At 45.0% G+C, this 10,799-nt stretch overlaps 1 protein-coding gene across 1 annotated transcript; it reads right to left on the bottom strand.

Moving 5' to 3' along the window:
* Window positions 1-460: 460 nt before the first annotated feature.
* Window positions 461-8,108, bottom strand: LOC146341698 (uncharacterized). Its single transcript, XM_084808399.1, has 4 exons — window positions 7,877-8,108; window positions 7,560-7,737; window positions 6,753-6,845; window positions 461-5,930 (listed from the first exon to the last, which is right to left on the bottom strand). The coding sequence occupies exons 2-4, from the start codon at window positions 7,642-7,644 to the stop codon at window positions 3,022-3,024; spliced, it is 3,087 nt and encodes a 1,028-aa protein (XP_084664525.1). The 5' UTR covers window positions 7,645-7,737; window positions 7,877-8,108; the 3' UTR covers window positions 461-3,021.
* Between the last annotated feature and the right edge of the window lie 2,691 nt (window positions 8,109-10,799).

The following is a 10,799-nucleotide window of genomic DNA, read 5'->3' as shown; positions in this document are numbered from 1 at the left end:
AGTTAATGCTTATCATTAATGACTTCAGCTTTTCCAGCAAGACTTAAGATAAGTTTGTCAATGTGTGCCTCAAAGTCAGGTTTACAAAGTCAAACTTGGGAAATACCTGAATACAAAGCTTCAGATTTGCAAAATTCAGACAGATTTTAAAATTTTGTTTCAGCTCAGCTACAGGATTAACAAAGTGTACTTCTGATAGAGTCAACCAAGGAAAACATCCTGCATCTGGACCACTATCAGGGAGCCTGGCCCCCTCAGGGATATTTCAGACCCTTTCTCTGAATTTTCTGCCTTAATTAAAGAGGGGGGGCTTTGGCTTGTGGAGATACAAGGAAAAGCTTGCAGGCAGGTTTTGACCCAGTTGCTCACTGAGGACCTCTCCCACTTTCTATCGTACTGGCCAAAGAGTGGCGATGATACGGTGAAAGCTAAGAAGAACCAGGCACTGCATTTTCAAAAATCAAAATTTATTAATATGTAATACAATGCAATAACTGTAAACATATTAAGCAACATGTATTTAGGTTCTGGCTGTTCTGCAGGGATTTCTACAAACACTGCCTCAAGTATCATTAAGCCCACTCACCACATTTCTTGTGATGGGCCTGCCCTGCCTTCAAAATTCAAAATACGAAAGTGAATCTTGACCACATTGGAAGTGCCTCTTTAGGCCTCTGATAAATCCAGACTTAATACCCAACTCCATTCAAAAGACAATCCACAAATTTGGAAACCAGAAAGATGTGTCCTTTCCCTCTAACCAAAACCAGTGTCTGAGTTTACCTGGATTTGCACAGTCAAGAGATTGTATCTTAACTTGATGTATTGCCTAGGCGGGAAAGGGCTGCTCCATACTGGCAGAACCAGAAGGTCTAAGTATATATTTTAAAGTGGTGATTATGATCTTGTGGCTTGCCTATGATGTCATAGCTGACTCCATTTTTTGAAGCTATATCAAGAAAGAAAGGAAATAGCCTTGGGAACCAGGCTACATGGGAAGGAGGGAGGCAGCTCTTTGAAACTGTCGAAACCAGCGTAACAGAGAAGTGTCTGTGGCTCAAAAGGTACAGTTGTTGTGTGCCTGCATTATCAGCAAACAACGGGAGAGTTCTTGCCATTTTCCCCCATATATTGGTGTGGCTCTGAATGGAGAAACAATAGCCAGATGAAGGGGGGAGGCAAGAGCACTTAACGCTTAACAAATGAAGTGAAGCAGGATGAAGGGATGTGGGTGTCTAACCAGCCCCTTTCATGTCTAAAGATCCACCCTGGACGCATCAGGAAAGCAGGCCTGAATCTGACGTGCCAATTAAGAGACACTTGAAATTACCATGGGGGTCACACCCAGAACACCGAAACAAACAGAATGGCAGGAGGTGCACTGGGACTGACATGACGGCTAGTTTTACAGAGCACGTGTGCTCTGCCTGATTTGGGATGATTTGTGCCATCGGGGCTGTGGTGCCATAGGGGCAGGACTTTGGGGCAGAGGTCCAGTGTCCCACTCAGCAGAATGACCAGGAGGGCCCTCACAGGCACCAGAGCTTTACCACATTTACAGCACAATCCTATGCGCATTTCAGCAGAAAACTCCCAGCATTCCCCAGCCAGCATGGGAGTTGTAGGACTTTTTCTGTCTAAACGTGCACAGGATTGTGTCATTAACAGATATTATCCTTTAAAGACCAGGCTCCCCGCTCCATAAGACCATGATGTCCAGACTCCAAAACTACCTAACTTGCACCTCTGAATTTGTGGCTGAGGTGATGCTCTACCATGATGCTCCACCAGCTGAACAGTGAGGCGTCACCCAGGGAAGTATGGATCAGCACTGCAGTATTCCCATTCCCCACACACTGGAAATGCCATTCCTATACATTTTGGAAATACCTCTACAATGTGTCCCATTAATCAAATAGCTTTCCATTAGGGCTGCAGACTTGAATCAATTCAAAGGTGCAACTAAGAAAGGTAAACTACACATTACTATTTAAGTGTGTAACTGCCCAATCATTCAGTATGGCCAATGACAAAATCTCCAAGATTTGGAACCCTGGAAGGGCCTGTTAAAATCTATATCAGTAGGGGCGCAATCCTATGTATGTTTAGACAGGAAAAATGTCCTGCAACTCCAAGCATTCCTCAGCCAGCCATGTTTCTGTTTAAACATATATAGGATTGCACTGATGGTCTTTGAATTGTTTTGTTTTATCAATTAAAAGAAATCTAGGCGCTGGCATATCAGTGTAATAGAGAACATTTTCCATTCCAGATGGGATGAGAAAAAAAGTATTCAAGTTCACATTTCCTTCTAATGGTTAGTAGTAAGTCATTACACTGTCAAGTTATCTCACACTGCATCCTCACAAAGACATCTTCATTGAGGTTTTGCTATCTGCAATTTATTTAAAGTTAATTAACCAAATGCCACAGATTTCATTGGATTGGATCCAGACTTGGTCATTCTTAGAGAAGACCCACTGAAATTGGTGGGACAAATCATGACCAACTTACGTCTCATTGATTTCAATGGGTCTACTCTCAAGATGACGACATCTGGATCGAACCTAGTCTTCTTGCTTGCCCTCGCTCTATCTCACCTCCAGTTCAATGACAGGCAGAAGAAAGGACATAGAAGGTCTGGGTATATGCAAGCCCTAGCCATACTCCTTTGGGAAAGCATCAAAGCCATGCAAAATAATGAGACCTTCTACTGGCCCTCAGCCCAGCCAGTCAGCTCAGAAAAGGTGGGCATTCAGACACTCAGCTATTCATGAGCCAGTTGAAAAGGAAGAGGGTTACATTCTGCACAGAAGCAACCAAAGACATTTCGCTACCCAAGACAGAAAATCCAAAATCCACCATGCCCATCATGGTGGTAGAAATGTAATATTAAATTGAAATAATTAACAATTTGCTGCCCCTTAGCAATATCGCCTAACCTCTTGCCCAGGCAGACTGCTTCACCCTACTGAACAGAAGGGCTGGCCCTGCCTCTGCGTCCCGAAAAGGAGTCCGTTTCTACCTTCTGTGTGTGCGTATGTGCTTGCGCAGGTACGAAAGCTGAGTGAAAAGGCTGCCGCAGTTTGTGCACTCGTACTCCAGCTTCGTCGTGTGCAGCCTCTGGTGCTTGGTCAGATAGGAAGGCTGGGCAAAGCGCTTCTTGCAGGTGGCGCAGCTGTAGGGCTTCCCTCCCTGGTGGATGCGCAGGTGCTTCGTCAGGTACGAAGTCAAGCTGAACCGCTTTGGGCACATGGGGCAAGCGTGACGTTTGCCTCCCCGAACCAATGGGAAAGCTCGCTCCATGAACCAAGCAGGACTGCTCAGGGAAGGGGACCCTTTGGGGCTCTGGCTAGTCATGGCAGGTGGATGCCTGACCCAGGTGGTGGTGGTGCTTGCGGGGAAGGCCTCCCCCTTCAACATGTAGGCAACACTCTTGTGGGCTGCGCTTGGGCTGGTGGGCTTGTTCGTGACGGTCTCACAGGAACGCCACGCGGATGTCAACTCCGCACTGGCCGTGATGTCAACCTCGAGGGGAGACGGTTCCAGGGGCCGCGCATCAAAGCTGCTGTCAGCGGTCCCACAGAATCCACACTCGCAGGTCTGCACTGGGGGCAGGATCTGGGCGTGGTCACTGATTCCGATTTTCCAAATCCCATTTAAAGGAAGCAGTTCAGAGCTGTCTTTTGCTCTGGTGTGGCACAGCCCACACTCGCAGGCTTTCACGCTGGCCAAACATTTGCAGTACTCCCCAGAATCCGGGGGAAGAAGGCGTTGAGGCTGGTCTGTGGGGGTGTTCTCCGTGGAGATGTCTTCCCCACATACACGCTGCTGCCTCGGGCCTCCTTCCTCTTCTTCGCCACTCTTCTCATGCAGCTTTTGGTGCTTCCTCAGCTGCACATAGCGTCTGAAGCGGCACCTGCAAAGGGCACAGCCATAGGGTCGCTGTCCGGAGTGGGTGTACACATGTCGAGTGAAGTCAGACAGCCCCTGGAAGCCTTGTCCACACTGGTCACAGAGGTAAGACTTTTTGATCTGGGCGGTCTGATTTGTTGTTGGGCCGCTCGGTACGGGTGCTCTGGTAAGATTTTTCCTCCTAAAGTGAGTGCTTTCATGCCGGGCAAGGTTAGAAGGATATTGGAAGCTTTTCCCGCACTGAGCACAGATGTAAGACGTCTTGATTCGGCTACACTGGCCTCTCCTTAACTTTTCCCTGAAGTGAGTGCGTTTATGCCGAGCAAGGTCGGAAGGGTACTGGAAGCTTTTCCTGCACTGACCACAGGTGTGGTAGGACTTCTTGAATCGGCTATGCTGCTCTGTCACAAACTGAGAGCGTTTGGCTGAATGCTTGGAACTGTCCACTTGCACGAGTGTAGGACTAGGTATCAAAGAATCTGGGCCACCTACCTTTGACTGGCATTGACCCCCTCTAGCTTGTCCTCTGCCACAGTGCACAAGCTGATGTTGGGCAAGCTCAGAGGGCCATTGGAAGTCCTTACCGCATTGGTCACAGACGTGCAGATTCTTTGTACAAGTGCTGTGGTCTGTCATTGGCATAGACTCTTGGCGGAGAGTTTCACAAGAGTCTGCAGATGTATCCTTCACCTTCAATGGCACGGTGAGAGGCACCAGTGGGTTGTATGCTCCTGATTGGCACTGGCTCTGTCTAGCTGCTTTCTCCCTAGAGTGTACGTATCGATGATGTCGGGCAAGTGCAGAGGGCCACCGGAAGTCCCTCCCACATGGAACGCAGTGATGCAGCTTCTTGGTATGGGTGCTCTGGTCTGTCATTAGCGTTGAGTTCTGATATGATGCTTTGCAAGAATTTTCAGACGTTCTCCTTGCTTGCAGAGGGGTGGGCACCAAGGGACCTGAGCTGTATTCTTCCAAATGGAATACAACCTGACTCGCCACTTCCCCCCGAGAGTATACAAGTTGATGTTGGGCAAGTTCAGAAGGCCACTGGAAGTCTTTCCCACATGGATCACAGTGGTGCAGATCCTTGGTCTGGGTGCTCTGGTCTGTCTTGAGTGGTGATCTTTGGTGGAATGTTTCACAAGAGCCTACGAACATATTCTCTGCCTCCAGGGCCACAGGGACAGGCACAAGTGGACATGGGCTGTAAGACTCTGGTCTCTGGTCCTGACTAGCTGCTTTCCTCCTTGAGTGAACAAGATGATGTCGGGAAAGGTCAGAGGGCCACCGAAACTCCTTTCCACAATGGATGCAGATATGCAGATTCTGGGTCTGGGTGCTCTGGTCCGTCACAAGCGTCGATTTTTGGTGGAACGTATTCTCCGTCTGCAGAGGGTCTGGGACAGGCACCGATGGACTTGGGGTGTCCACATTCACTTGCTTTTGGCCCTGTCTAGCTGCTTTACTCCCAGAGTGTACATGCTGATGATGTCGGGCAAGGTGAGAGGGCCACCAGAAGGTCTTCCCACACTGATCACAGATGCGCTGATACTTGGTAAGGTTGTTCTGGTCTGTCTTCATCATTGGCTTTTGACCACTCGTGTCACAAGAGCTTGAAAGTAGATTCTCCCCCTGCAGAGGCGATGATGGACTTGGGCTGGCTACCTCTGATCGGTGATGGCCCCATCTATGACTCCATCTAGCTGCTTTACGCCCAGGGTGTGAATGCTGATGTCGGGCAAGGTGAGAGGCCCACTGGAAGTCCTTATCACATTGGTCACAGATGTGCAGACCCTTGGTATGGTTGTTCTGCTCTGTCATTAGCTTTGTGCTTTCGCTGAATGCTTCCCCATCACTTATGTTTTTTTTCTTGGTCTGCTGGGGCCCCTGGGGACTTGTCTTGGCTTCATTTGACCTGTGCTGGAACTCTGAAACTGCTACTCCCTTTGCTGGACTCTCTGAATCCACTTTCTTAACATTTGCTGGCTGGTATGTTTCTTCCAAATCTCTGCCCCCTGCCAAGATGAAAAACACCAAATGTAAATCATTGTCTGGGGGCATTTGTGATAAGCCTGGGGATCAATCTGCATGCCCCACCCCCCACCCTGTCCCAGCAACACATAGTTGTAATTTGATGCTTTAATTGGGGCACTTTTGGATCAGGTTTGTATGTTTTTCCAGCCCCTTAGATCTTACGGGTGGTCTCCTATAAGCAAGCTTGACACCTTTGCCTGTCTCAGCATCTGTTCAGGAGATGACAGAAAAGACATGAATGTAATTTCTGCCTGAACCAGAGATGAAGAACCATGGACAGCAAACAGCAGTAAAGCTTAATCTAAAAGCTGATTTACAGTCAGATAAGCAGATGGAAAAATCCTCTTGGGAACTGTACCGGTTTAGAACACTTGTTCGAATGCTCCTCCAAAAATACCCTGTTTAGGATATGTCAGGGAGAAGGATTCTAGCCTGGTCTTCCCTCTGATACTTTTCTGCATGCGTTATTATTCTTTTTCTGCTGTGAAGAATTCAACAATATGATTCTCCCCACCTGCACTCTGAAGTGGTACAGTTCCAGGAAGGCTATAGTACAACCTTTCTCTAAGCATGTACATTGCTTTGAAAACATTTTGGAGTATTGGGTCTTAACACTGAAGAGGGACAAATAATATTAAAGAAGTGGCTCCCTGAGCATGTACAGAGTGTACTTCCTTTCCATCACTAATCTAGAATTAAGGGAACAAATGCCAGGTCAGACAGCACGGCTGAGAAGCAAGGTTAACTCCTAGTCTGTCTGTGTGGGTGCGTTATTTTTTAAAGTACACCTCCCATTGACTCACCAGGAGAAGCTTCAGCGTCACAGTGCTGACGCTCCAGGTCCCCCACTTGATCTTCTATCCAGGAAGCTGCATCAAGGTGGAGTTCTGGCCAATCTGCATAGGAGAGAGAAACTATTTGTTTTATTATGGGGTGCCTTGGAAAGGAGCTCAAAGTGGTGGCCCTCCCAATAACCAGATCTGGGTTCTTCCACTGTTGTGAGCATTGCACTTCCACTGTGTGCATAGGTATGAAACCAACATCTAATGCCAGGGCTTGTAGCACATGTTATGTAGTAATCAAGAGAAGAATGCTATTGAGCACATACAGGATGCCGTTCCCCTTACAACTGAGTAATTACAGCCAGCCCCTAAATGTCTAGCACAAGACAGCATGGCTTTCAAGGCAAGAGGCGTGATTTTCAGGTAGGCCTGAGCCCTGGAAGCTACTGTTTCAGAAAATTAGCTTTGCTCATCTTCCAATCTAGTCATGAGGACAAGACTCTTGCTTCATTTTAATAAAACAAAACACAAAAACATGAACACTGGGATTGCTAGGAATCCAAGATCTGTGCCAGGCTCCAGACACTAAGTTGTGCAGACCACTGTTATTATACACGCACATGCTATTATATAGTAGACAGTGATGCTATAAAAGGCCGCTGGGCCTGCTCATGGCCTACAAGCCCTGAGAGCAATAAAATATAGGCCTACCAGATTTACATCCAAAGATCCCATTTCCCTCAATCCAGGACTGCTGCTGTCACGATCAAGCCCCATTTCAAGTGTCTATTTTCAACTTCATCCCGTCTGTCTCCGTAGCAAACTCACATTTCTCTGTCTTGGCCTCTTCAGCTGACAATCGCCTGACAGCATACGGCATCTCTTCACCTGATGTTGGTTTGAGAGCAGCCATTTTCTTCCCAGACCGAGCCGCACGCAGGTCAACGGTTTAAGAGACAGACTACGTTCCGAGTCCTCCGAAGGCCCCAAAGGATGTTCTGGTCTGCTGGAGAGATTTCAGGGGACATTAAGCCAGGGGATAATTCAGCGCTGCCACCTGCCACACCGGTCAATTGGTCAGTCCACTGAATGCCTGTTATTTGCCCATGCTCAAATATTCCATGAAGTCAAGAATGCCGGCTTACCCTTTTAAAATGCAGTTATGTTTTTGTTTGTGAATAAGGAGAGAAGTCAAGGCAACTCTCCCCACTAGCCCTGCAGTAGTAGCCGAGGGCACAACTAGCAGCATAGGAAAAGTTCCTCCTACTGTCCACCTTGCAGCCATTTCTAAACAGCAACACAAGCGCTCCTCAGTGGCAAAATGGACTCCCGCCCCCTAACTCCATCGTGCTTGCTGTAGAAACCAAGCAGTGTCTCCACCATGTGATCTGACGTTTTTAAAAGCTGTTGCTCCTTTGCTCTGTTTCGATGTTATTTATCAATGCCAGGTGAAACTCTTCCCCATATATATATGTAATTGTAACTATAGGCTAATCCTGGACTGCATGATAATAGTTACCTAATGTGTGTGTTAGCATCAATATCATGCCTGTTGATGGTTAATTTTTTGTTATAATAAAGTTAATGCTTTAAAAATACTTGACAATTATTTGACTATCTTTGATTAGTCAATTGACCACATCTGTTTCGACGGATCAAATGCCCAACCCTAGGAAAACTGGAACCCAGTAAAGATGCTTGTAATAATAGACACTTGAAATCCTATACACACTTAACTTGGCATGTAAGCCCCGCTGAACACAGTGGGGTTTACTTCCAAGTAAACATGCACAGGATTGTGCAGTTAACTGCTAATATTGTCATTCTGTTATTTTAGCTGCTGACTTTATTACATTATCCATTCTGCTGTTTTAATATTGTTTGTATGTTTTGTACTATTTGAATTTATTATTTCAAACCTGTCAGTCACCTTGGAATTTTTTTTAAAACTGAAAGGCAGGATAAAAATATTTTACATAAATAAACTCACATGACAGCACAAACCCTTTTCCAAACACTACACAGAATGTGGAAATGAGAAGATAAAGGACCAAAGGATTTAAAAATGTGGGCTGTCAAACAGTTAAAGTTTTTTGAGTAATCTGCCTTTTATTTGGATTAAATTTAATTTTATTTGCATATTACCCAAACCTTAGGATAGGTCCCTCTTCTAATAGATGTTAGAAATATGCAAATATTTAAATGTAATCAGTAAATTAAAAAGTAGTTAAAGTGTAAGGTTGCTTCTATTTTAATCATGTCTACTCAAAGGTAGGTCGCATTGTGTTCAATGCAACTTACTCCAAGGTAAGTTGTTAGAGGATTCTAGCCTAAAGTTACCACTTCTTGCTATTTATTTATTTAAAACATTTCTATCCTGCCCTATATGCTAGAAGGAAAGGTCTACTTAAATATTTTAATTTTAATTCTATTTAATTACTAGCTAAAGCTGCCTTCACATAAACGAGCTTCCTATTTATTTATGTATTTATTCCTTGACAATTCTTATGTTAAAGCAGCTTATTTGATAAGCAATCTTGTGCAATTTATCTGTTCTGCTTAATGTTTATCCTGGGCTTCATTTGGACAAATTAATCCTTTGCTGTTTATAGCATGATGTTTTGTGATATAAAAACCAGAAATAAGTATTGGATTGGTTAAGCATTTGCAGACTTCCTGATGAAGTGTTCTGTGACATGTAAAAGCTTGCACATTCTTTAAAATAACACGAGGCTGATCTGATAAAAGAGACAGCTTCTTTGTTTTAGCACTTATTTGCTGGGCTCAATTCAGCAACTGTTATGCATCACCCCCTATAAAACCATCTCTCCTCAAACCCACCCACACCACAACTCCTGTACTATGAAACAGCAAAGTTCTATTTGGTCAGGGGACAGCAGACTGTATAAACAGAGTTACTGACCTTGAAATAAGTAGTTATCTGTTTTAATCCATGTCCAATCCCTTTCTCCAAAGGAAGCCAAAGTAAGTGAACTTTGCAAAAGATAATAAAAAATGTTTATCTCAGAAACAGAATACAATATCTCAGTGCAATTAGCCGAACTTAAAGGGTTGTTGTGTTACTGAAACAATTATGTGAAGCACTGTGAATCTTGAAATATTCACTGAATGTTCGTCATCATCTAGTAAACACTTTCCACAGATAAATGTGCACAATTTAGGGAGGTTGGGGAGAGAGGAAGATAACCCCACCTCAAAGCCTCCTCCCACTTTCATGTCACATGTGACTATAACTCATGAGCACCTATAGCTAGCTTCACTAGGACTACAACAACCTTCCTCAACCTGGTGCTCTCCAGATGTACTGGACTACATCTCCCATAATTCCCAGTCAGCATGCATTCTGAGAATTATGGGAGATTCAGTCTAACACATCTGGAGGACACCAGGTTTGGGAAGGCTGATCTACAGGAATGGCTATAATGAGAAACAATTAAATGGGCATATGGGCCATCAGATATTTATGTGCCCAATCTCGCCTGATCTTGAAAGCTAAGCAGGGTCAGCCCTGGTTAATGCTTGGATGGGTGACCGCCTGGGAATCAGGCTTCCTGCATTGAGCAGGGGGTTGGACTCAATGGTCGTGTAGGCCCCTTCCAGCCCTATGATCCTATGATCTATGCTAAGGGCAAAAAAAAAATAAAAAAAATCCTTCCTTCAAAAGAGAGTAAGTACGTGAGTGGTACTGAGGTGATAACATTGTTATAGTCATGAGATATAAAAAGAAAATGATCCAAACAAATGCTCTTAAAATACCAAGCATTTTTGCAAATTAAGCCTTGAATGTATTCAAGAGCAGGCCTTGTCTCCACAGTGAAAACTCATTACAGCTGAAATCTGAACGGTTCAGAAAACTTCAACACAAGCAAACAAGATCAAACCCTGCTTTTTCTTTCAATGCTAGTGATGCTTTGGTGTGACCACCAAAATAGATATTAACCCCCTCAGAAAAAAAGCCAAGGCAAAAGGTGGCACTTCAATAAGTTCACACCGTCTTGCTCCATTTTAATTATTCCAGTATTTGGGTATGTATTTGTAACCATGATC

Source organism: Heloderma suspectum, chromosome 6, assembly GCF_057233095.1.
Source record: "Heloderma suspectum isolate Gila_16-S chromosome 6, 16-S_ref, whole genome shotgun sequence".
In the NCBI taxonomy this organism is placed as follows: domain Eukaryota; kingdom Metazoa; phylum Chordata; class Lepidosauria; order Squamata; family Helodermatidae; genus Heloderma; species Heloderma suspectum.
This window is presented reverse-complemented; position numbering and strand designations above follow the sequence as displayed.

What these genes read in the sequence shown, in the direction of transcription:
- LOC146341698 (XM_084808399.1), bottom strand. Translation starts at nt 7,644, where the DNA reads ATGGCTGCTCTCAAACCAACATCAGGTGAAGAGATGCCGTATGCTGTC. An exon ending in AGAGGCCAAGACAGAGAAAT is followed by an intron (nt 6,846 to 7,559) that starts GTGAGTTTGCTA and finishes TCTCCTATGCAG; the next exon opens with ATTGGCCAGAACTCCACCTT. An exon ending in TGACGCTGAAGCTTCTCCTG is followed by an intron (nt 5,931 to 6,752) that starts GTGAGTCAATGG and finishes TCATCTTGGCAG; the next exon opens with GGGGCAGAGATTTGGAAGAA.